General features: G+C 40.1%; 1 protein-coding gene across 5 annotated transcripts in view; it reads right to left on the bottom strand.

Moving 5' to 3' along the window:
- The window catches only part of DAAM2 (dishevelled associated activator of morphogenesis 2), a 210,268-nt gene that overhangs the window by 74,324 nt on the left and 109,782 nt on the right, over positions 1–26,162 (bottom strand). For all 5 annotated transcript variants that reach the window (XM_026121182.2, XM_064509538.1, XM_064509539.1 and 2 more), the window contains 2 exons: positions 10,654–10,728; positions 2,725–2,819 (listed from right to left, as the gene is read on the bottom strand). In XM_026121182.2, coding sequence (XP_025976967.2) covers positions 2,725–2,819; positions 10,654–10,728 — 170 coding nt within the window. The remainder of the gene's footprint in view (positions 1–2,724; positions 2,820–10,653; positions 10,729–26,162) is intronic.

Here is a 26,162-nt window from a genome sequence, read left to right as displayed (position 1 = left end):
TTTCCATCAAGAAGAAATTGGCTTGCTGATCAGGCACTGGCATGCAGCCCATTTGGCAGCTAACGAATTGAGTCGCTGGAAATTAGTTGAGACACAGGACTTAACTCAAAATTTGGCTTGGCTTAACTATTTAAAAAAAAGCCCCTAAACTATCGCCAGCGATTTAGAAGAGAACACTTTATGGGGCAGCTCACAGATGCTTGTACTGAAGCTTGTTAGGGTTATTATAAACAGATGAAGCAACAGCCTGTTGTCAAGGGGACCCAGCAGAAGTAACATAGGTCTGATCTGGAAAACCCTGCAAAGCTTTGGCTAAAGACATTTCTCTCTTCTCTTTCGCTCTTTTGCCTTGCTCTCAAGAAGGAGGCCAGGCTGTCCTATTGAAAATGAGAGAGTAGAACAACCTGTGGTAGCCACAAAGACATCCTTCAGCTGGACACAGCAGTAGTGCCTTGCTGCTGTGGCTATGCTCAATGATATGACAAAGCTATCACTTTCATAGAAAAAGCATCAAACCAGCTCCACATTAATGTAAATGAGTTGCTACATAGTATGTCAACAGTACAGGCCTCTGGCCTAAAACCTGTGCAAGAGTTGGGAGTTTGGCAGTTGTCTTAGCTTCCATTTTAATATAAAGACTAGTTGCACTTTATTGCGTTCTCTGTTTTAGGACAGACAGGATAAAACCATCATAAAACCAAACCTCAGGCTACTTCTCAATATAGGTCACTGTTCCTTCAATTCCATGTTAAAAGCACCACCTAACCCACATGCTAAAGTTACCACGGCCTGGTGAATCATTATGGTTCAGCTGAGCTTCAGAAACTGGCTGTGTTGCTCTCTTACAGACCTTTACAATGGAAGGCAAAACACTGAAGTTTAAGCTGATGTGCTTCACCTCACGCTTGCCATGAACTAAGAAGCTGCATGCAGTCAATACTGAAGGCTCTGCTGAAGTGGAGTAATTTACTGAGCTGAGGAACTACATTTACATGTGCAAGTCCAAAGAGAAGATGCTGCCCCTTACAATAAAGCTCCAGCTACAAATTTCCTACCACAGAAGACACTGGGTTACAACAAATGAGGTCTGATTGCAACTAAATTTCAGCACAGGTTCATCAGCAAGCTGGAGACTTACTTCTACCACAGCAATCACCTTTTGTCTTTCTTATTCACTTAGTGCTCACTCAGTACCTCAACATTCACTAAGCCACCACACAGGAAGGAGCATGATGATGGCCTCTCTATATTTGCTTGCTGGTTGCAGAAAGGAGATGTTTCAGCACTGAAGCTTCCTAATGCACCCTCACTCTCCCTCACATCTGTCTTTGAACAATACAGGAGGCTTGACTGCAGGAAGTGAGGACACTTGGAAAGCAGGACTCCTTCTCCAAGTGCTTTTCTTATAGTACCCCCTTTCTTTTCAGTAGTTTTGAGTGAAAGTTTCTCAGTGTAGAGAGACAAGCAATAGCATTCTGTTGAAATTACAAAGATTCAAGTCCCTGCAGTAAATAAAATCAATAAAACCAAGGACTGCATGTTACCTTCCTTGGAAACTAATACTTGATGCTTCTGAAGAAACTATATACCCACATACATACATGCATGCACACACACACTTGCTAGTTTTTCAGAAAACATCCATCCACAGAAGTAAATCTGTTCAAAGCACTGGCCCCAGTGGCTTCTGCCTGGCACTCCAGTTCTTACAGTTAAGATTGATCTGGGTGTGAGTCCACTGAACACAGACTTTGATCTTAATCAAGCCCATATTTTATGTTCCAGCCAACAAGAAACTTACTGAAACACCATGAAGGGGAGAGCTGTGCAAAATCAGCACTTAGCTCTGAGGCAAGAACTCCCAGAAATACCTTCACCTCAACTCCACCTAATTGCAATCCAAATTCTTTTGAGGTAATTTTATGCTTTATTTTTACTTCCTTTCAGAAAACACACAATTGGGCATTATTGAAGTCCTCTGAAGCTATGACTTCAGCATGCTGTGGACACAAACACATTTGCCTAATTTGAGTTCAGTATAAAGACATCCAGAATCTTTTTGACCAGATGTTTTCTGAGATCATATCAACTATGGTTATGGTTTCTGTAAGGTGCTCTTTTAAGTGTTAAATGCAAAATGTTTCTATCCTAGTTAGTTTGCATTGTTCAGAGCATTGTTCCCAGAAAAACAAAGATGACCTTACTTTCAAAGACAAAATACACAATAAAGTTTCTTAAAATTTCTCTATATCACAGTTACACATAAAGCAGGAAGAATGCCAAACTAGGTGATGTCAGATGGATTAGCTGCTTTATATCAGACAGCTCACATTACTGAAGATAAGGGAAGGCCTGAATTCAAAGTTCAGCTGAGGCTGATATTTTGCCCATAATGAATCAAATTACATGGGAGGTTCAAGGGGCTATGAGGTCTAAAAGTCTGATCTCCAGAGTCATTACCTGTGTTTGCACAAACCTTCCAAAGGCTTCTCACAACAGGCTCTTTTATTTTCCTGAAGCTGTACGTTTCAGCATTTGTGTGTGTCCCCCAGGTGGACAGGTTCAGAACAGGAACTGTTAGACTCTCTGTGGATTGTCTAACTATCAGAGAACGCATGTGTTGTGTATGGTGAGACAATGAGGTTTCTGTCATTGCCACTCTTTGCCATGTCACATCTGACCATGAGGAGGAAGTGAATCGTGATGAAAGATGGACAGCATTACCTCATGGGCTGAGTCCGCAGAGCTGTCTTCAAGTCTTCAACTATTTTATTTTTCATTTCTGTTTCTTCTTCATCAAAAGCATACAGAGTCTGCATCTGTTCAGAAAAACAGAAGACAGTTACAAAAGCTCAGGCTCCTTGGAAGTTAACAAACAGGCCAGAAATCATAAACAACTAGCCCATCTATCCATGCAGAAGGGCCTGCTGATCTCTCACCAGGAGCTAAGCTGCCTAAGCTGCAAAATTGAATCCAGACAAGATTACTCATGCGGATTGGCAGCAGCATATTGCCTTGCCACACTGGATAAACTAAGATTCTCAGATTAACCCCCCCAAAAAATCACACTTGTCAGGATGCCCTCAGAAAACAGTGCCTAATTTGGAACAGTGATCTGTTGTGAGGATCTACAGATATGTGAGGCAAAGTTTGTAGGGAGAGGTAATATTTTTTTTTAGACTGACTGATATTGCTGGAAGTTTAAAAAAGAAAACAACAGAGAGAAAGAAAACAGAGTCGTGTGCCAGATTTCAAAGCATATAAGCTTTTTCTTCAAGGGACTAGACAGCCTTCAAGTGCCCTAAAGAACAGTGCACGTACCTGGAAGTTTGACTGATCTCTCCCACTCCAGTTATATCACCCGGTCTAAGATATTGATTCTCCCTATACACTTTGCCCTTGCTAGTTAGGAACATTTTACTACAAAAAGTTTGAGCATCATAAAATCCCTGTTGCTGCCTATCAACAAGTAAACTGAGGAACACGGAGACTAGGGTTTACACATTTTCACATATTTTTCTTACTGGGATCTACCTCCTCCTTTTTTCCTCCCTGGTATGCAGCCTGAGATGACTAGACCTTGGAATCAGCTGGAACTGAAGATGCTGAGAATCACTGTGAACTAGGGCGAGACTTGATGAGTGGGCTACACAGAAAAATGACGTTCTCAAAGTCAGACAATGCTACTAAAAAAAGGTGAAATATAAGGAAATCAGGACTGCAGATGTACTCTCAGCTCCATCGCAACCTTGTCCTGTAAAGCAAGCCTCTTCAATGCCCTTCGCATGTGCAATTCAGGCTCACAACTTCAACGCTCAGCATTTTAAAAAGTCAAGTCTCAACACTGGAATGTTGTAGCCATGTCTTCTTAGCCTCTTTAATTGTAAATGAGAGAAGGTAAATACCTCTCTCACTGGCAGCACTTCTGGGGAATATCACTAAGAGATGTTTGGAAAGCAGCTCTTGACTTGAACTCCTTCTCAAGTGAATACTCTGATTAAATCAGTATCATCTATCAAGGTTCCTATGCTACACCTCTCTGTGGTGGAATCTACAGCAAAATATTCAAGTCTTCATTTTACTATTTAGCAAGCACCAAAGAAACCTTACTGTCACTGGAACTTCCTTTAATCACCCCCCCGCCCCCAATACCTCACTTCCCTTGGAAATGTTCCCATGTTGCTTGCTTTTGCAAACCATGTGATGCCAATACATGTCGGATCCTGGGGGTGGTCACTTGGCTACATGCCGTTGCTGTCTTATGCTGAACAGCTGGCATAAGGAGATGTGTTTAGCTCTAGGGGTCCTCTCTCTGATCCATGCTAAAGTCAAATTCACTCAGTAACGGAGCTAGCTATTTCCTGCTCTAATGGAATGACAGAGCGCTACTGATGGAAAATGAGCCGATGATGTTTTATCTTTTGCCAGCATCCCCCAACAGCCAAAAACATAAATTGAAATGCTTAAGCCAAGCTATATATGATCCCCCTCTTTGAAAAATAAACAGAAATCCTGAACAGGCATTATGGAATCTCAATGGCAGAGTCCTGGGCTGTGATTTGGGGCTTGATTTGTATTTTCTTGGGTGACTACCCATCTGGTCATCTTTCCTTTGGCCCATAAATGCTCGTTTGAAAGACTCCCATTCCTACAATGGCTTAATTTCTCCTTGGAGCCATTGTGGGGGGAAAGCCAATGGATGGCAGGAAGGTGCTCAACAGTATTTTGTTGAGAGTGAAAAAGGCCCTTTTCCAAATGAAACAAATACAAATAATCCTGCCTTTACAACAGAGGGTGATTATAGAAGACCTCTTTTCTAAAGCTGCAGGCAGCCAAGAACCCTTCATTTCTCACTCCTGTGCATGGCCAGGAACTCAAATCCTCATGCCCTCTCTAAAGACAGACTGGTCACGCGTTTGCATTGTATGAAATAGCTTTCACTGCAAGAGTTACAGAAAACATAACTGTCCATGGGAGACCGAGGGGAGTGAATTGTCATTATCTGAGGCTGGATTTCATTAACGTGGTTGACTGATGACTGGCTTTCCTGAACTACCACTTGCACTCTAGGACAAAAGTCTGCTGCACTGAGGATGCAGCTAGCTAATATCTGCTAACCAAACATCCTAAGAAGCAGCAGAATACTGCCAGTTCCTTACCCAGTCCTTAAAAAGCAGTACACATAATGACCCACAGACTTTTTCACAAGCACATTTTGCATATTTAAAGTTTTCCACACTAAGTGTATCACCCATGAGCATGACATCTAGCTACTTGACTTGTCATTCTAAAATGCTTACAAATATGTGCAAAAATCATTCCCGTGGAACTGTATGTGTAAAACTCCAGGTTGTCCAAGAGATGATTTTTGAAAACTTGGCTCAGTTTGAACAGCAGTATCTTAGTTTAATTAAGAGCACAGAGTAAACTCCCACACCTTATCCTAATGGCTAACCATTCTCCTAAAATGCTGGGAAGCTAAATGTAATACCATTAAGACACTGCATGTGAGCAGAAAAAAGGGAAATGACTAGCAGCAGAACGAGACTATGTGATCAATTTAGTTTCACTTGCCAATCTCACACAAATAAAAAGAAAAAAGAAACAAACGAATAATGAAAAAGTAACCTGGGCATTCTGATTCATCTTTATAGTCCAAGCTCTGTCTTTACATCTCATCTATAATTATAACTACCAAAGTGTTATCGTTATTGAAATTACTTCCTGTCCATAAATAAACAGAAGTGAAATTAAAATTGGGATTTGACAAAGAACTATTTTTTGCACCTCCTGTGACTTATCTGGATAATACTCCTTTAAAACATTTCTTCAAAGAAAAGAGCAGTTGAAATTCAAGTGCATTTCAGCAAATGACAGTTTAAAGTAACATATATGTCACCTAACGCAGACTGGGGACAGAGTTATCTACCTGCTAAATTCTGCTGAAAAATATATTTTCATGAAGCTGTTTTGCAAAGAGCAAATGCTTTCTGACTCGATGAAAAGGGCCTTATTACACTGTATTTATTACTCTTGACCTCCATCTCCTGCTCTCAGCTGAGCCCTCTCCCAAAAAAGCCAGATCTGCAGCTACTGTTCACCTGAAAATCTCTGTGTGGAAGTGCAAGTACAGCCAAGCTCATAAAAGCAATGTAGTCATGTCAGAAGTTTTCCTCCTCCTCCCCTATAAAGTGAGGGCCATGTTTATTTGTGCTGCCAAGCAGACCGTATCATGGGGTGGTGAGGCGGGGAGAAGCACAGGGAGGTTTCTTTACATGTGATATCAACAGGGCCACTGCTGCATTTTTATGAAGAGAAGTTCTGTGTGTTGATGAATCATCAGAAGATGACAATGACCTCGATATGGGAGGGGTGTCTGTTGGCAGGCAACTCACTAACATTATTCATAGCATTTAGATACCAGATGACTGGGCTTATGAGCACTGCATTTCCGAAGCAAATTTGGAGGCTCCTATTTCTCATTTAGGCAGCATAAGCAGCCATCTCTTTTTTTAAAGGGACTGGTCTAGAAGACACTCTAACAACTGATCTTCTTTTCACTTAGGCAACCTGAAGGATGGGATGTTCCCTCTAAAAGAACTGCGCACTACAGATTAGTAAAGAGATTGAATTTTACTGTCATACACTGTTGTGAGAATGAGGACTAAAAACTATTAAAATCTGTAAAGTCACAGTGACAGAAACAATTGTGGGAAAAGAACTGTGCCTAAAATGCATAGCTTTTTGAACTGGAGTAGGAATCTGTGACCTCAAGTCTACTGTGAGAGTGCTTCCTAACACAGTGGTCTAAGGTTACAAGTAGGGAATGTCAAACATGTCAGAAATCACCACATTGCTCTCAAGCATAATCTGTGCAAGACAGATATGATGGGTGACACTGCAGAAGATCTCAGAAAATGATCCTTGAATACAGTGGCCTTGGCATGCTGAAATCCACAGCAGATACTTAATGATATCAGTGGGATAAAGATGTCATTTTCATTTAAGAAGTGGGTAGGGAGAACTTTTTTGCCCAGCTCACATATAAAATACAACATCATAATTAAGCAAAAGGATATAGAAGCTGCTGTGAAAGCTCCATATAGAAAGATTCTTATGCAGTTAAGTCACAGGAGATGCAATGATTAAGTTTTTTTAAAAAAGAGAACTTACAGCATTTTAAACTAACACTTCTGCAATTATTGCTACCATTTCAACTCTAATACTTCTTGCAGTAATTCTAATTAAAATATTGTAATTCCTGATAGTGCCTAAGAGATGCAAACTGAAATAGACTAGACAATGTCAGGAAGCAACATGAAACATGTTTTTCTTTCACCACTTATGAGCCAAGTCTATTTGGAGTAAGGATAAATAAATAAATAAATAAATAAACCCCACACCACTATATTTGGGAGAGAAATTACAAGGGGATCTAAAATAACCATTTGCAAGTTAAGAATCTCAGCAGTCTAAAAAATGATGAAGAAAACATTACTTTTAAAGTGTGCTGAAGCTGGTTCACAGCTGAGTTACTCCAGTTTTCCACTGATACAATTCCTGTAAAATCAACTCAACTAAGTTTCACCTGCCTATAACTGGAGCAACTAAGCCGTAAATAAGGAGCAGAGATTTTAACCCCCAAGTGTCCTTCTAATACCTCAAGCATGAGAGTAAATCACGAGGCTTGAAGCCACAGAAAAGGTTATCAATCATTCAATGCTGAGGCATGCAAACAACATTACCAGGGCTGGTTTTTATTGGTGCTCTTAAAATGTGTTTAAAATTAGAAACATAGGCTAAAATACGGTCTTATTCCATGGAACTGCTCTAGATTTACAATAGTAGCATTTACATATTCTCTTTAGATTTACAGCAGAATCATTTAAAAACTAATCCAAAAGCCATGGAAAACAATGGAAAAGTTTTGGTAGGTTCGAGAGGCCTTGGATCAAACCCTTCCAGCAGTATTTGGGTGGTTGAGATTGGAAGGTTTCATACTTATTTTTTGTTAGTGGTTCTGCTAAAGCAAATCTGTTCAGTCAGTAAGTCAAAGTACAGAGTCATGCCACTCACAAAAGCTTGACCTCTTTTCTCAAAATCAGCCCATATCCTTTCTATCCCTTCACTCTGCCCCAAGAAAATCTGGCATGAAGGAAGGTGGTCATTTTGCTTATTCATGATTTACAATAGATAGCAGCTCTTTTATCCTCTTACAATGAGTTAAAAGGGCTTGCAAAATCTTGTTTTTCTTTTTAAACAAGACATATTTCACCAAGAGAAATACATAAATATTGATACATTAAGCACCCATGGAGGCATTATTAATAATCATATAATATATTATATATAATTTACAAAATTATTTTTCAGCTTATAACCATGATATCAAAGGAGCAGAGAAGCTTTCAGAAACAAAACATTAAAGTACAAATAAACAAGCAAGGTGTATTACCTAAAATGCTAGGAACGGAAATCTGCCATTACTTCTGCACAACTGCCAAAAAAATCCTTAGTAGATATTGCATACAAATAACTGGAGGCAAAACTTGTCTATAAAATCAAGAATTCAAAACCTAAGATCTACCATATCAAAGCAGACTAGTGGACACTATAGGCAGGTAGCTATAGGCTTCTACAGGTGGCCAGCTCTATTGGATGTTTCAAAGGAAGATACACATTACACAGTCACTGAACAAGGACAATTAAAGGAAGGTTTCCTAAAAATTCTTCTTGGCTTGTGCCTGATGTCTAAGGTGTTGAAGCCGTATGTTTCTCTGTTTATCTGCTCTTATATAAGTGGATATCTTATCTTTATCTTATGTAAACACCTACCTTTTCTTTAACTATTCTCTAAACTAACCTCAGTGTTATTATGCAGATTATATAGAAATCTATTTTAAAACACCCAACAAAACAAATCTTCCCTAGTTTTCCACTGGCTGCTTTTCTGTTTCATCAAATATCCTTTTGTTCTTCTATTCTGAAGGCTAAACAGGGGACTTTCCCACCTGCCCGATCACCCCCCTCACCCCAACCAATTTTATATAACAATATCCTCCCTTACAGACTACACAAACTTCTCTTAAAGAAACAAATTATTTCACCTTTGCTCAGCCCAAATGGCACACTGGTCTACAAAAAAGCTCACTGCAGTTGAAAGCACAGTTCTGGAAAGATACATTAAAGCCTCACTACTTCAGACTGGCTAGCCGTGCAAAAATGCATGCACGACTGTCTGCATTTGCTGAAAGCTAGCTTTGCATTACCACTTCTCAGAACTTTAAAAATAGGGGTGACAGTTTGTAGAGAACTGGTACTACATGCAGTTTTGTCTCGACATTGCTGCTGCTGCTGCAGAGCTGCTGCTGCTGCAGAGCTGCTACTGCCAAGGTGTGTCGGGCAATGCTGCACCGGCGCCCCCGGGAGCTGTCCGCGAGGTGAACAGCCTCGTGCACCTGCACGGGGAAGAAGGGCGCAAAAAGGGCAGAAAGTCGCCTCTAGGGGAACGGCATGTCTGGCACGAACTGCACGTACACATTTACCATCTGCGCATGAGCAGGAGACCCCCAGATGCCCCCAGCCGGTTTCTGGAAGGTTCCGAGAGGGCGGACTGCGCATGACAGCTAATCTGCATGGGAAGCGAGGAAGCACCTCCCAGAGGCGGGGCAGGAACCTATAAAAAACTGCAGACTGTGACTGGGGGGGGCTTGTGTGCGACGACTGAAAATCTCGCGTGGAGGCAGTGGAACATCGTCGGACTCAGAGCGGCGGTAGTCAGTTTCTTTTCTCCTTTTGCACGTTTCTCTATCTTTTCCCCTTACCCTTGTTCCCCTCTCACCTTTGCCTTTCCCCACCTTTTCTCCCCACTCCGTTGAAAATAAAATTAAAAGGTTGTAGGATATTTGACTGGTTTTAGGGTCTTAATCTTGTCCTTGGGATTGTAACGAAACCTTCCCGATATTGGATTGGGACACACCTTAACTACTTTGTGTTCCACCAACACCATGACAATCTCTTCAAGACCATTATGGTCTACCACAGTTTAAAACCACCTGAAAGTTGCTTTGCATCATATAGGAGTCAAGTCAGTTGTAAAATTGGTGGAGTTGAAAAAGGGCACAAAGACATTTTTGTCCCTTCTTTTCAGGTTCTGTGCCAAGAACAGAGATGTAAGGATCAGGTCCACAATCAGAGACAGGCTCTGCAGGCAACATGTAAATCATTGTAGAAGTTTTTCAGAACTTTCTTTAAATACAACTCAAAAAAAGAACAGAGGGAAGGAGGGAAGAACAGCAAATCAGTATACATGACTGTAGTGGAGAAAAATTGCTGACTTTTAAAATCCAAAACATAGCGATGGCATCACATCTCGTTATTCCAGCTCTGAGTTTTCACTCCAAAGTCTAACTTGATTGCCTTCAACGTTGTGAATCACAGAAATAAACAATGGAAAATGCCTATGGTGTTATCTAATCCATTCTTCTACTACAACAAGGCTTTCTTAATACACATACACATCCTCTTTCACAAGGCCAATTTTAAATGAGTCAAACAGTTGGCCTAAAATTCCTCTCCTTCAGGGACTTCTTCCTAAAAAAACAGTTCTCTATGGTAGAAAGTCTTCCCTGCTGTGCAGGAGAGGTAACTTACTGCTGCCATGGAGTTGATGCGGTCAATGTAGTAATCTGGCCAGCTGGTAGCAAGCTTATTAGGATCCTCTTGTTCCTGAAACAAAAAGTTAAACAAGGTTACACAAGAAGCCTTACAGGATGAAGTGCCTCTGTGAAACCATCTGGGATTCTTCACTTCATTATTCTTTTTCACATTATCTCCTCCACATATTTTTGTATAACACATGCAGACTTGCAGCATTTATTACAAACATTTCTGAAACTGTAATGCTAGCGCTGTCATCCCGGTGTGTTAGAAAAAGAACCCCCTTCAGCTGAGGTTATTAAACACAGGATTATAAATTTTGATGGGGACAGAGTTATCTTTGGTGTTTGATTGGCAAACCTCAGCCCCATCAACACAGTGACTACATTCCAGGTAGAAGGAGAGCCCATTTACAGACAACAGGATTACATTCTATAGTTTTATACTCATAGATCTTAGAATTTATCTTGCCTCACTAGCGCTCAAGTGATGGTGGGATTTGCCAACAAAGGGCTCAACATCTGCAATGGAGAAAAAACTGATTCAAGGAATCTGAAAAGAAGCCAAAAGACTGCCCCATTTGTGCCGTGATAAACCACGAAACTTAAGCAAAACCTCAAAAAATCACATCCAAAGGAACAGAACAGCATCCCGTCAATTACAGGAAGAGCTGTATTAATCCTCCCATCCCTACCTCCCAAATAGTTCATCTGAAAGCTTCTTCACTAAGTTCAACGAAGCTCAATTTTTAACAAAAGACCTACTTCTACTCAGGAACCAATTCTTTCTGGTTCCTTGGCTGGTCTATTTATTTATAGATAGACATAACACTCACCAACAAAATAGAGATCGGTTTCTAGGATCCTAACCTTCCATTATAAGTAAAAGTAACTCAGACTCAGTTGAAGTTACTCTTAGCATATGATAAGAGATCGGATCACCTGACATCCTAAGGATTCCAAAGATGGACAAAGACTGTATGGATCTAACCAATGCTGTCTGTGTATGAATGTTTACTCATACTAGAGAAATTATTCTGTAGAGGCTACACAGAACAGTATTGAATGTGTTATTCTGTAAGAGTACCTCAGCCATTCCAAAACTATTTGGTATATATAAGAAATAGCTCTACATGCTCCCTGCTGAACCATGTTCAGAAAACATGTTGCTATATGTCAAGTTCCTGCCAGGCTACATCCCAACTAACACAGCAACAATTCCATACAAATTGAAATCTTCATATTTAGAATTAAACACAAAAGCAGGACTAGGATTTAGGTATTTCCTTTCCCTTTCCTCATTCACCTGGACTTTTTACGTGAACTAAAGGACTATCTCCATCCATGATAACAACCAAATAGAACACCTCTGTCCCTGTCCAGCAAAGGACTGCAGTACAGACACATCCTAGGCAGTTCACAACTCTTCTTTTTAAGACTAATGCTGTAGCCTTAGGAAGCTGTCAAAGTGGTAAGAGATACCTACTTTATCCAGAGTTGCTATGCACCCACCACGTCATGGCAATAAATGGTACAATTAAGAACAAGGTGACCTTTCTCAAACAAAGTGAGAAGTTCTGCTGCTTTTTCTTTTTTCCTTTTCCTGGCCGCAATCAGCAGCAATCTGCTGGACCCAAATCCATGCCAATCAGCATACACCAGAAATACAGAGCTTCCTACCAATAGCTGATCAGAATTTCCACACCATGTGTTATTGATATGCTACCTTTCAATGCTTGTCTTCCCTGTAGAATACGTAGCAGCAATGACAACACTGACTATTGCATTGCATTCAGCAGATCTTAACCTCTTATGCAAAAGTCAAAATATGATCTGCTGAGGGAAAAATACATCAGGAAACACAGCATTATATTTAGAAGATAATCTTATCAACTCCAAAGAGGACAATGGAGAAGGGGGAGCTAATGCAGGTATAGTAAAATAAAGGTCATTCTGCAGGGAACATAGAAACCTGATTTTAAAGGTGAACCAGATTAAGCCACCAATCTGGTATGCCAATATGCCCTTCTGAAAGTTTTCCCTGCATAGAATTACAAAAGTGCAAGTGACAGATATAATTGTTTGCAGAGTGCAAGGGACTGGAAGACTGTCAGAACGTGGAATACAAATGTTCCCCACGCCTCCTTTGCCAGCATTCTGAACTCCAAGTAAAGAAACAAATACAGACAAATTAAGGACTGCCTGTATCCATTCTTCATATCCCCAAATAAACTACAATATTCTTCCTAAAATTCTTCATGAAAAAAAATAGCATAAATGCTGGAATACCATAATTAATTTTTCTGGATGTCTAGTTTAGACATGCAAGCCAAAGAGCATCAGGACACATATGTTAAGCATCAGGACTTCCACTGAACCCAAACCATTAGAAATATCACAGTCAGAACCAAAGCTGAGATGACTCTGATCCCCTAGAGTATATCCATATATTGGGTTAGCTTGGCAAATGAGACAAGGCCGTTGGTATACCTTGCTTTTGATCATTCTCCATCTATTATAAATTGGCCTGAACTCTGAACTCACAAAGGCTGTGTTTTGTTTTTGTTTTTATCTAGGATTGGGACAAAACTGGTTTCAGTGAAACAGAGCAAATGCAGACTTGTTTTTTGAATAAAAGCCAGATCAAATCTGGACACTGGTGAAGTTAAAAAAGTTTTATCTGATGTTTTTCTGTGCAACCCTCACTTTCCAAAACTCTTTTGGCCCAGATGCAAAAGATCCAACATATAAGCAAGAAAGTCCATTTAATTTCAATGGCTCTCCACACTCCCTGTTCAGACCAGAATTTTATGGCTGTCAATGCTTGCTGTGCTCCGCTGGACCAAATATGATTATGTACTTAAAACCTGACACTTGAATTTGATTGTGAAGTCCCAGAAAACCAATTCTTGCAAAAGCTACTTTTACTCTGGATGAAAACATAGGTCTTTATTGAAACCCCTCTAAACATTAGGTGGCATAATGTTATTAATAGCCAGTCACCTGGTCAACATTTTTACAGAAGACACAAATTTGCACTAGAACTTCTTTCACTCTGTGGAGCAGTAGCATCAGAGCCACTAGAGAAAACATTTCATTGCCCAGATTATGTGCGTGTTCCCCATGGTAAGAAACTGTTGTACCATGTTTCCTCTCAGAGCAGGGAAGACCAGCCAAAAATGCAATGCAATTCTCGTTCTGCTTTTTGTGGAGCGGTGACTGGGTACTGTTTGCATGGATTTTTTTGTTTTTTGTTCTAAGGTCTTCAGGATTTGATCCTCAAAGAAAACCCCCAGAGGAAATTGCAAGGCAACTTCATGATGACGACAAAACCCTTTTCTTGACCCAGGAGACGAGGCGGGGGGAAGGGAGGGAGAAGAAAAAAGGGTCCTAATATCCAAAGTCACAAAGGCAGCAAGAGCTGGAAACAATTACCATCTGTATGAAGCAAAACATCAGCTGAAGGAGTATATTAAAGCAAATCCTTCTTTTAGCTCCTTGAATAGTGTAAATATTACATTAAAAAACAGACGTCAGCTTGCGAATTTTATAAGGAGCCATATCATTCTTCACGGGAGTAAGAACTATGTAACTGCTGTGAAAACAGGATCCTGATATCATACAAGCCTGCAATATAGCCAAGGTATTATATAGGCTTTGACACTAATTTGGACATGCTCCATCCCTTGGTGGAAAGTGGGACTTATGACTTCACCTAAAACAGGACTTGATGGAGTACAGCATATATTTGGACCATTTGAAAAAATCAAAAAGAAATGAAATAAAACAAGGTATTGTGTGCACTGCTCAGTTTATCCTGAAAATCTTTTACAGAATGCTGGGAGACTTGATCCACTTGGCAAGCTGTTGTCTAAAGAACAGAGACCCTCAGTGGCTGCTATTCCGGTGGGACAAACATTTGTGGTACGGAGACTGCCATCTTCACAGATAGAATCAGAAATTACAGATCATTCTCCTTTTCAAGAAACTTCCTATAAAGAAGTACCAAGCACTGGAGTTAAGGAAGCCATTCAGAAATGCTAGATATTCATGGCTGAGTGGACCATGAAAATGAAAGACCCTGTGTATCTGATTGGTGTTTCTTTCAAGATAGGTTGAGCACAGGGAAAGCCTGAAAAGTAACTGCCTGTGCTGAAGCTCTTTCGTGGTGAAGCACTGGGTTTCAATGACACATTGGTATTTTACTGTACACTAAATGGAACCCAAACAATGTCGAGCAGTCTTCTAAAGCATGTCCTTAACATCTGAGCATGATAGACCATTAACAAATGTATCCATGAAATTTATAACTTTACAAGGCTTCTTGCATATGGTAAAAGGGAGAGACATGGTGACATGACAATTAAAACGGATCCAGGAAATCACTGGCAGAGTTAGAAACAGGTTAGGAACAGATACTAATCTGACACTGAATCCAGAGTTCTCATATTTCCACCATCATTTCTTTTATGGGGTGTTAAAAAAACCCATCTCCTTGGGACCAGCAGGTGCTTGGTGTCCAACCACTACATGGACTGTGCCACTACCTGCATACACTGCTGTGATAAAGGATCAGGGCTGATGACTCATAAAGCCTTCTAACATGCAAACTAAACTAATATTTCCCTCTTGAACAGATGCATTAAAAATATACCATATGTTATGGATGCTGTATGACAAGGGTGGGTACTATAGAGATTACATCTATTCACTGGAAACATGCCTTCCTTCTCAAAGTCATCTTTTCAGAACTGCAGACAGGTGACCTCACTATTTTGCACTGTTCAGAATGGAAGGTGGATGAGCCACATATTTGATGCCACAAAATGTGGGGTTAAAATCTTCTGTGGGCAAGGAAAATCATTCTAAGTCTTGAGTTGCTCTGTACATTAGTGAAAACATCATGCAAAGACATATGAAATAAGGCTATTGAAATATAAATTCCTATTCCAGCTTGATCACTCTATCACGTCAGGAGACTGCATGTTCAAATTTATACTTGGGTCATGAAGAATTGAATTTGTCTGCAAAACCCACCTTAAAGTTCACAGGGTGCTTCCTCTATCAACCTGTATGCATCATTCTAGTATCTCACAGAGCTGAAAGATTGGTTATTCTACATAACGTAAAGAGTCAACACCATGACATGCAGTATGGAAAATACAAATCATGTGGCTCAAGTCATTACAAGAAACTAACACGTTTTAAGAAAAAGGTGGAATGTGTTATCTGGCATAATGGGTAAATCCCTGTAGCTAGCTGTTTCATAACTCCTATTAAAATGCAATGGGAATTGGGACCCTTATTAGCAGTAAGCAGCGATTTTCCAATGAAGCAATGTTTTTTTGAAAATGCCAGTTCACTGAAACTTTAACTTTTAACATGACTTACATCAGCTGAGGTGAAAGCTTTGCTGGAGAAAGAGTCTCTGTTTCTGGATGAAGACCTCCCACACTCTTCAGAACAACAGTTTAGCTGGTAAAACTTTCATCTAAAATGTGCAGGATTGAGACTCAAGTCCATGTTCCATCTGGTTCAAAGTCAGAGACATGAACCTTGCTCTCCATGTGAGCATTCTAGCCACTATAAACAAGGTGGGGTTTTTGTTTGCTTTGGGGCAAAAGATGGCTATGACTTATTTTTTTATTTCCCACATTGACTCGGTTCCCTTTAGATGCTTTTTAAAAAGGACGCAGCTTAATGCAACATCTGTTACTAATGCTGAATATGCTACAATCCAGTAATACCTTTCACTCTAAAGTGACAAAAGTCCTTAAAGAAATTCATGAATTAGTTTTTTCGGCCCCTCTTTCAGTGAGATCAGCAGAGACAGGGAAAACGGGACACAGACAATTACACAGCTCCCAGTCACACAAGAAGTCTCTAACACAGCCAAGAATCAATCCACACTGAAATTGTACAACCTGCACTCTCATCACCATTCCCCCTCTTTCCATGACTGATCTTCTGAATTCTCCTGAAGTTCACTTTAAGGAGAAGTCCAGCTTTCAAAAAAACATTTACCTTTTTCATTAAAACACTCTTCATCCTATTGGCTATATCTCAGTTCAGAGCAGATGAAGTTGCATAAATGAAAAGCACTTTCATTAAAGGCCTCACACTTGTTTGATCTGCTGTGGGATGAAATACTAATTCAGAAGTAGAGCTACAATACATCCAAGCTTTTCAGACAACTCACACCTCCAGAAAGTCAACCAGGTCCCAAGAGATGCTAATCTTGAAACAGGACAGACCACAGGACTGGGCGAGTCATTAGAGAGATGCAGTCACTGCTCTGTTTTTCAGACTCAATGACTAGCATTTACAGAAATACTCTCAGGGTTTTGGAAAAGGAGTTATATGCAAGCCTTTTAAGCACAATTTATCCAGAGTGAGAAAAACAAACATTACTTCCCTCCCTGGAATTAAACTATTGATGTGTACTTCCCTCCCTGGAATTAAACTATTGATGTGTAGATAATGATCCTTCTGCCACAAAAGCAGTCTACTGTATAACTTATTAAAAGGGAATATTCATTTATTACCAGATGGAGCATGCAACTGAGCAGGCCTAATTCCCTCTCATAAAGGTCAGTTACAACCATACATGTTTCCAGTTCACTGGATTACGACACAGGCACATTTTACCTAATAGACTATGGGGGTTTTTTGTTGTTTGTTTTGTTATTTTTTTGTTTTTGTTTTTTTCATTTAGCCTGATCTCTCGCTTGCTGCCAGTAACACAACTGGCCTAGTAATGACCTCTGATGCTGGTTACTAACCAGTCTTTCATAGGAAGAATCAAAGATCTCATATTATTATTCATACTACACAATGTCAAATCAATAGTGGAACTCACTGCCACAAGATAGGATAGATTTTAAAAGCATAAAAGTGAAAACAGGATTAATTTATGAAGGATAAAGATTTCCTCTTAGATATCTTTTCATAATACTGAAAGAAACTTCAATGCTGCTAAGTTCACTGGTCTTCAGAAATTAAAATCAGCCTTTTTTAAAAGATGATTTGCCCTACCATATGCTGGAAACTTTCCAATAAAGTTAAAACCATACTTTATTTTGAGCTGTTTATTATATCCATCATGTTTTCCCCTTCACAAGTACCCAGAGATGCAGCCACTGTAGAGGTTTTAAATTTAAATACATGATGTGCCATTTTTGACTTCATCTAGCACTGATATAACACTCAAAATAACATGAAATTCATTAGTTCTAATTAGTATCAGTCTAATTGAGAGGAGGATCATGCTTCTTCTCTTCTTCCAGAAAACATGCCAGCTCTTCTAAACACGCATGCGCACGCGCACACACACACACAGAGAGAGAGACAGACAGACAGACAGACAGACAGACAGACAGACTTCCACACTGAAAATGGACAGGAATGCCACACCTGGCAGGCAAAAAGGTTGTTGGTGTGTTCTTATGAGCCAAAGATAAGGGTTAATGGGTTTCTTTTTTGAAATCCAGCAAGCTCAGAAATCTCAAACACTGATTTAAATAAACTGTATATTTGCAGTGTTTAAAACAAGATTAAGTTTTACAATAACTGTGTCTGGCACGGGGCTTTCTATAGATTACTGGCGAGAATCCTGTTCTAAGGACCTTTAAATTATAGCAAGGATGCACAGTACATTTTTAGTTTTAAGAACTCCCTTATGTACATTTTTAGTTTTAAGACCTCCCTTATGTTCCATTCTCTTTCCTCTTCTGTTGGCTCTTTATCATTCTCATCAATGCAGACAGATGTAAACTTGCTGGCAGGACTGACTGCAGCCGCCTCCTCTCATTACTTACACAGCATGCAAGTGTGCTTGTCCCTGTGCAAACATATTTAGTTGTGCTATAGGATAGGGATCCTATCATCACAAGGCATTGATTCATGGGTATAGTGTAGTGAACAAGAGGACATCTCCCTGTGTTTACTGGTCTGCTTAAATATACAGCTGAGGTCACACTGAATTACCCAGCTGCTTCAGTCCTTAGGACAAGGCTTGCTTGCCAAGTTGAAGCCTACCAGTATTTCACATCGTTCCCCTACTGAAAGTTTCACCTTTGTCATGGAATTTGGCCTCTTGTTGCATACAGTCTTCTGACTATATTGCTGCCTAAAGATCTTTCTTTCCTATTAGCTGAACTTTGTATTCATGTTTAAAACCTCTTATATGTTCTACTTTTCCCAAGTCCCAAATAAATCAACTGATATTTAAATTATATACTTGACTGCATAATAACTGCCAAATAAAGTAATTCATGAGTTCCCTGCAAATTCAATAAAGAAATTCTTAGGAGCCCAGCTTCCCTCACCCAATTCCATCTACTTATTTTGGAGGTGAAGGGAAATGTCCATTGTGATGGGCCCTAAGACACAGGAAGTCAATTTATGTTCATTCTTCACACAGGGTCTTCAGGAGAAGACATGAAATTTTTCATGTCCACAGCCTGCTCTCCAGGAACAAGGAGAGCTAGGCTAGGGAATGACATTGTCCTCCTGGACCACAGCCCAGTCCACCCAAACCTGCTGCAAGCTTGAGGTCAGGCATCAGTATTCTGCAGCAGATGAAGACAACAACCTGCCACCATCCCAACAAACCCTAAGAAATGGCAACAGTGAGAAATATTTTATTTTTTTATTAACATCCAAGTTCTGTTTTGCCCCACCACTTTGACTCTGCTATGTCAAACTATTGTGTGTTTCTATTCTAGCAGCGCCCCCGTGTAGATTACTACACTGTCTTACTGCCAACATGCTGTGGATACAGATCTGAATTTTTTCCTCTCCCCTCCAGCTTGCTGCTTTCAGCTTACCTTTTTCCCATTCCAACAGCCCTGTTTTCAACTATACACCTACCCTGCTGGTATTTATGTCATTTGGACTATGAGAAAGAATTCTCCTTCAGTTCCCTTTCTCATTCTCTTGGCATTCTTTTGGCAGCTTAGTGAAAAGCCACAGGGGGCGGCCAGCCTGCATAAGTGGACCTGCCATCTGCCACACTGGAAGTTTATCTTTCTGTCCAGCTTTGTTTACTTCCAGCAAGCAACCACTTACAGTCTTTCCTAAAATGAAATAAAAGTCACCTAATGTTCAAGGCGATTAGTCTGTCTTCCGCTTGATGATGGGAATGAAACTTCACTAGCTCTGCCCAAAGACACACAGAACTACCTAGGATACACCTACTTAGAGCTAGCACAGCTACCTAGGACACATCCTCTGCAAGCACACACAATTTGTTAATGACAAAGTCTAAGAGGTTTCTCTTCACTGTCCACACATTGTAGACACCGTGGACAACATGTTCACTGTCTGTTTTTCCACTGATACCCCTTCTTTCTCTAGCCCTCTTCTTCTGCTCTGGGGCCCCTACTAAGAGAGATGACAGTTGGATGGTGAGAGTAGCTACATTGCTATTTTCTATATGTCTCCCACCTGTAAACCTCGGCCAAACTATCTGAAGCCCTGGGCAAGTTGAGAGATGCTGGACAGGGGAACAGAGTCAGATGGAGAGGCTGATGGCTTTTAAGTTGTTAACGTGAGCACTCAGTGAAAGTCAGAATGCAGAGGAGAGTGAGAGCCCTCATCTGTAACAAATCTGCTTTTCACACACCAGAGAAACATGCTAGTTACGTACATATTCTTTGCTCTTGTTTGTCCACCTGAGACTAATCTGAATGGTGAGAACTGCATCGTACAAAGTATGCAGTATATTATTATTGCATACCATCAAGAGGACTGACTCATACTTGGACTGTGGAGACCCAGAACTTTTACAAGAGGACAGACAAGGACAGAACATAATCCAGTGGCAGCAACTAAACCACACAGTCAGCATTTACATGTACTTCCCATACAGCAGAATCAGATTGCTCACCCTTATTTTTGTTTTTAAGTACAGTAAAATACACCATCTTCATAGAGTGACAGCTGGATAAATGGATTTTTTGTTTTTTGTTTTTTCTCCCCTGGAGGGTCAAATCTGCTCCCACTGAACTCTCCCAAACTCCCACAGAATGCAAGCCAAATGAGAAACACAGTATTAAGCATTATGATGAGAATTTTCCAACTGTCATTGCATAAACTCAAGTGGGCCTGATTTTTGAGAACTGTTAAGTACTAACTTCAAATAGAGCAGTAGCAGCACACCTGAAAAAGGCAGAAACTTCAAGCTGGACACCCAAAACCTACATACTCAGAATCTCTATAACAAATATCATGGCAAGTTTACGGAATTTATGCCTTCAGCAGTTGGAAACAAGGAGTTTTCTAGGCATTTGCTAGGCAAGAGCTAACCTTTCTTGTTGGCAATTTCAAAGAGAAAGAAGGAAAGGAGGGAGAAACTAAAAATATTCCATGCTGTTCTCATGAGGGAGAGGAGGAACACTTTTCCTGATTATAAATAAATAAATACACAATTTCAAGGCCCTGACCCAAAATAACCTCTTTTCCCACAATAAGTAAATGAGTCTATAACTGTTAGCATGGCAGCATGGGAAAAAAAAAAACACACAGCAAAAATGATTTGGAAAAACTCCTTATCTCCTCTAACATCTAATACAACACAGTCTTTTAGGCATCACCATTCCATGCTGGAATAATGGTATATCAGCTGAATTCTGCACGTAGTTTTAATTTGTTCTTCCTTTTCTCCTTGACACCAAGTTCATCCTTTAAACTGCTACAAGAGTAATTCTGGGGGAAAAAATATATATATTTTAAAGAAAAGTCTCTCACATCATCAAGCCTTTTATGTCATACGTCAAAGTAACCACTTTGAAGTACTTGTTATAAAAGGAAAAATACCAAGGAGAAAAATCAAGATGCAATTGCAGGAACTTAATGATAAACCATACAAAATGGCCAAATTTTCTTCTCACATGTGCTGATCTATGTGTGGAACAACAGGATAAATTTCAACAAATTTATACTGATGTGAGATGAGAAAAAAAGCCCAAATTCATTATGTGGATGTATAAGGGAATAAGATGGTTTCTTATGTGAATCTCAAAGGTTAGTCTTGCAGCCAGAACACCTTCTCTACATTAAAAGATACAGAAGGAAATGGATACTGTTTTGTGCTTTATTTTACACAGCGCTAACCACGCTGCCCAAATTTGAGGGCTACTCTTTCAGACTTCAGCGCACATTAACAGGTGCTACCATTCAAACAGCTCTTTCAGACTGAAGACACCTAAGTACACCACTCATCAGGAAATGTGTGCATTTACTGTATTAGTGACACTCTTGCTGCATTTTGTTGGTTCCCATTATATCCTGGCTTTGTTATAGGCCAAAGTCTCTGAATTTACTGGTCTAAAAGCTGCTTTTATTTATAATAGAGTAACATCTGAAGGCATGTGCCTGTCTTCAATACCTAGACTACAGATACTGAAATGACCCAATGTCAGTATCAAGCTAACAAATCATCCCAAACATCTGAGCATGAAGTCATTCTGTTAACAAAAAAGGGAACAGACGCTGGTGGGAAAAAAGCAAGTTAACTCCACAATTGCTGGCATTTTCCAAACATCCAGCTGAAAGAATGCAGCGGTTTGCAAAGGGCAACATCCTCCCACTATGAGTTACCAGTATCTTGAGATTTCCACTGAGCAATAGGCTAACTGAAAGCAACTCTATTTTCAACCAAAAGCAAGTCTATTTTCAGAGAATTCATCTGAGAAATGCCACATTTCAGACTGTCTCAGCAGCCAGTCTCCTGAGCTAAGGAAGTGACGCAGTCACTCAAACCATGAGTGAACATGAATCCCAGGCACTGGGAGGGGACCAAATAACAGCTTCTATTATGGCTTATTTCAAGGAGCTAGTCTCAAAGGAACAACACAGGAGACGGTGGGTTGCATTTTTGCCCCCTTTCTTTATAGGGCCATATAGCTGCTCTCCTAGTTTGGTTTACAGTCCATTCATAGAATCACAATTCAAGGTGGAAGGGACCTGCAGGGCTGATTCGAAAGTTAGAACAGATTGTTGTCCGTGCAAATTTTGACCACTGAGTTAAATCAAAATGTTGACTGAACATGTTGACCACCACAAACTTCTAAAGCATCAGCAGGAACAGAAACAGTCACCTGAAGCACTGAAGACTTCAGATAAAGTCTAATTCTCTAGCTTAGATGTACTGGGCAAGCTTTGCCCTGTGCACACCAGATATCACTTAGCTACCAAAACAATTCCTCTAAGCTCTCGCAGCCACACACAGCTTCTCTAGTCTCCTGCTATCTACCAGCTGCTCCTGCTTTTAGGCTACCATGTGTGCTGTGAGGGTTCTTTTGTGGTTCTTTCAGTCTTCTCAGAGGAAGAGAGAGTAGGAGCACTCCCCCTAAGCACCTCATTCCAAGCTGGGAGAAAAACCCTCATGAAGTCACACCCAAGCCCTATGAAACTGGGATTTCTTATAAATGACTTCTCAAATACTGCAGCAAGTTATCTTGTGTGTTCATGTCTGCTGCTACCAGATACAGAGTGTGGAATAACAACTCTAAAGAAGGGAACTTATAAGGGACAGATTAAATGCTCCTTACAATTATAGATCCATAACCAGAACGGTTTAAGATTCCACACCAATAACAGATTCTAAGAGAATTTCAAAGCGAAAAACATCTTGCAAGAAGACAGAATTGAAAACAATACAACTTCAAACCACCCACTTCATTTATTATGAGTCAACCACTGCTTGGCACTCTTCATACAGAAAGGATGAACCCCAAAGGGCTTTCACAGCTCAGATTAGACAATACAAAACCAAAAACCCACACTCAGACAACACAATGGTGTGATCTTCATTTGGTGTATTATATCATTAAATGAGACCAGATGAAAATCCAGTTTCTCTTGTCTTTAGAGAATATCTATCTTTCGCTGAATATCTCCATGTCAGAGAGACAATTTAAAGTAGGAATCTGAGGAAATGAACACTTTCTTGTACAACGAGAATGGTAGAGCTCATATCTAAACACAACAGATGCAATGCATCCTCTTGCTCTGACATACAGCCTCCATATGGAGCCTTAAGTACAGAGAAGAGGCCTCAGGTTTGGAAAAAAGGCCCTGCCAATTCACATGTAGCTGAGAAATAAATACCTCTCTATTGTACCCAAGTTGAAGCTACACTTTACAGGGAAAACACTGCATAGAGCAATGCAAAAACACACACTGTGCACAGGAACTTTCACTCACTTTAAAAAGTTTCCTCCAAAGGCCAGGAGGACTCCAGGTTTGATACTTGCATACCTCTTCTGCTATGTCCCCAGTAGGTTAAAGTAATTATATCAAAGCTGCAAAAGCAGCTCAGATTCCCTCAGGAGATATATAGATATATATATAGATATGTGTGTGTGCCTGCATGTGTATATGTGTGTGTGTGCATATGTGTGCACATGCGTGCATGTCATGTCTGTGTGTGCATGTATACATATATATACACACACACACATATATGGATTAAATTTTTGTATTTATATACATTTACAGTTTTAATGGCTGGATTCATCCACAGTCTAGGGTGAAATGCTCTCTCTGGAAGCTGGAGTTGTGGCTGGGTTTCAAATAGGGTTTATAGCAGTAACATAGTCTGGGCTGGTGCTGGAGTGGAGATTTTGCTTACAGCTCTGCAGGAATACGAAGGCCGGCCTGGGCATGGGGGTGGAAGACAGAAGTATCTCACTCTATATACAGCTGCACAATATCAAGCTATACTTTTTTATGGTGACATTTTGCTGACAATGCAAACCACAAGGGCAAAGTTCAAAGAGAAACTCTCAAAGAAAAAAAAACCCTGACATGTAGACATTATCTTCATTAATGTTAGACAGCCAGCAGAGGACCAAAGACGGAGTTTGCGAAATTGAGCTGCAAATATTATAAAAAGCCTGCAGTAAAACTGTTAAAAGTTAAAGCCTAACTAAGGCTAGTATTCCTAAAGGCATCTGGAAGCCTAACACAGGACTAGATACAGCCCTTACATGAGAAAACAGGAACTGTGCAGCAAATGATGCAGAAGCTAGTGAGAGAGGGGTAAAGCTTCTTCAGGACTGCACCTGGGACACACTGCACCCAGACAGCAGCCTCCCTGGTGTCAGCAGCAACCCCAGCCTCAGTCATACAGGACTTAAGACTCCTCAGTGTTTGTGTAAGGTATGAAAGTGCCTTCCGCTCGATTCCTCCTGCTGCTTGCAATGAGCCCTCCCATGTATGGTGACCTCACTGCAAATCCATTTCTGCAAGAAAACCTTAGAAGACAGACAGGCGCAGCAATGTGAAAGAACGAACAGTTCTTAAACTGAAAACATCTGAGATTTGATTCCTCCCCCCCCCCCCCCCCCACACACACACCAAAAAAAAAGTATGTGGCATGAGGCCAAGGCACATGTATATTTTGCAGGAAAAGGGTGTGAGAGGATGGCATGCCCAGGACATTGCCATGAGGTTTCCTAGCTTTCCTCCTACTTATAAAGTTTCTTCAGCAATTTAGATGAAAGAATTTTAGAACCAAGGAGTTTCCTGACTTTTATTCCCAAACTCAGTTTACTAGATTTTTATCCATTAGGTAGATGAAAAATTTAAGTGATAGATATTAAAAAAATAATTGCAGGTGATGGAATCATACAGAAATTCCTTTTTCTGTACATTCGCTGGTACAGCATATGTTTCAGAGAAATTCTCCTCAGAATTTTTTTTTTTTTTAAGTTTGCTTTGCTATTGGTCTTTCTCTAGATCTCTTCCCCATAACAACAACAACAAACATTACCAGTTTGAGAATTATAAGCACAGACTCTTCTTTCAGATACAATAAATGTCCCTTTCTGTAAAATTGCAGGGTGCTGATTATTGCTTCACTACTCGATTTTGTATTATCTCTCTTGAGTAGGTAAAGCAGAATTGACTCAAAACAGATATTCTGGAGTACAACTAAGATCAGAACAGTATAAAATAACCCCAAAATATTTAGGAGATTTCAACATACTCAGTTATTAGGATTGAGCTTTTCACTGTTTGTTCTTATGTGTTTGGAGAGGAGCTGTATGATACAGCTAGTCCAGTTTGATTGTACTTTGGAAAGAGATTTGCTACCAATTCTTTCTCAAAGAAACACAGAAGTCCAAAAAACTTAACTTGTCCAACTTTGCAAAATATGCTTGCTTCCTAATGAAATCTGCTCAACTGAAAGCTTACAAATTAGTCTCAGGAGGCAGGCAAAGGCCATAAAAAGAAAACAACTTGACTTGCTTTCCAATAGTAATAAGTCTAAGAGCTACGGAGATTGTACAGAAGGTAATAAGCTATTGCCTGCACAATGAGGCCTCATTATTCGAAATACAGACTGCATCCAAAGCAATGTGTGCTGAAGCAATGCAATACCAGCATTTTCTGCCTGTTTTGGAATCCTAATATGAGCTCATTTAACAGGCCAAATAATTGAGCTGACAACTTTTTCTTTCTATGGAATTATTTCACCAATATGTAAAAAGACTA

The sequence above is a fragment of the Dromaius novaehollandiae genome, chromosome 3, assembly GCF_036370855.1.
Source record: "Dromaius novaehollandiae isolate bDroNov1 chromosome 3, bDroNov1.hap1, whole genome shotgun sequence".
NCBI lineage: Eukaryota > Metazoa > Chordata > Aves > Casuariiformes > Dromaiidae > Dromaius > Dromaius novaehollandiae.
Note: the sequence above shows the minus strand (reverse complement) of the source record. Positions and strands in the feature narration are given on the sequence as shown.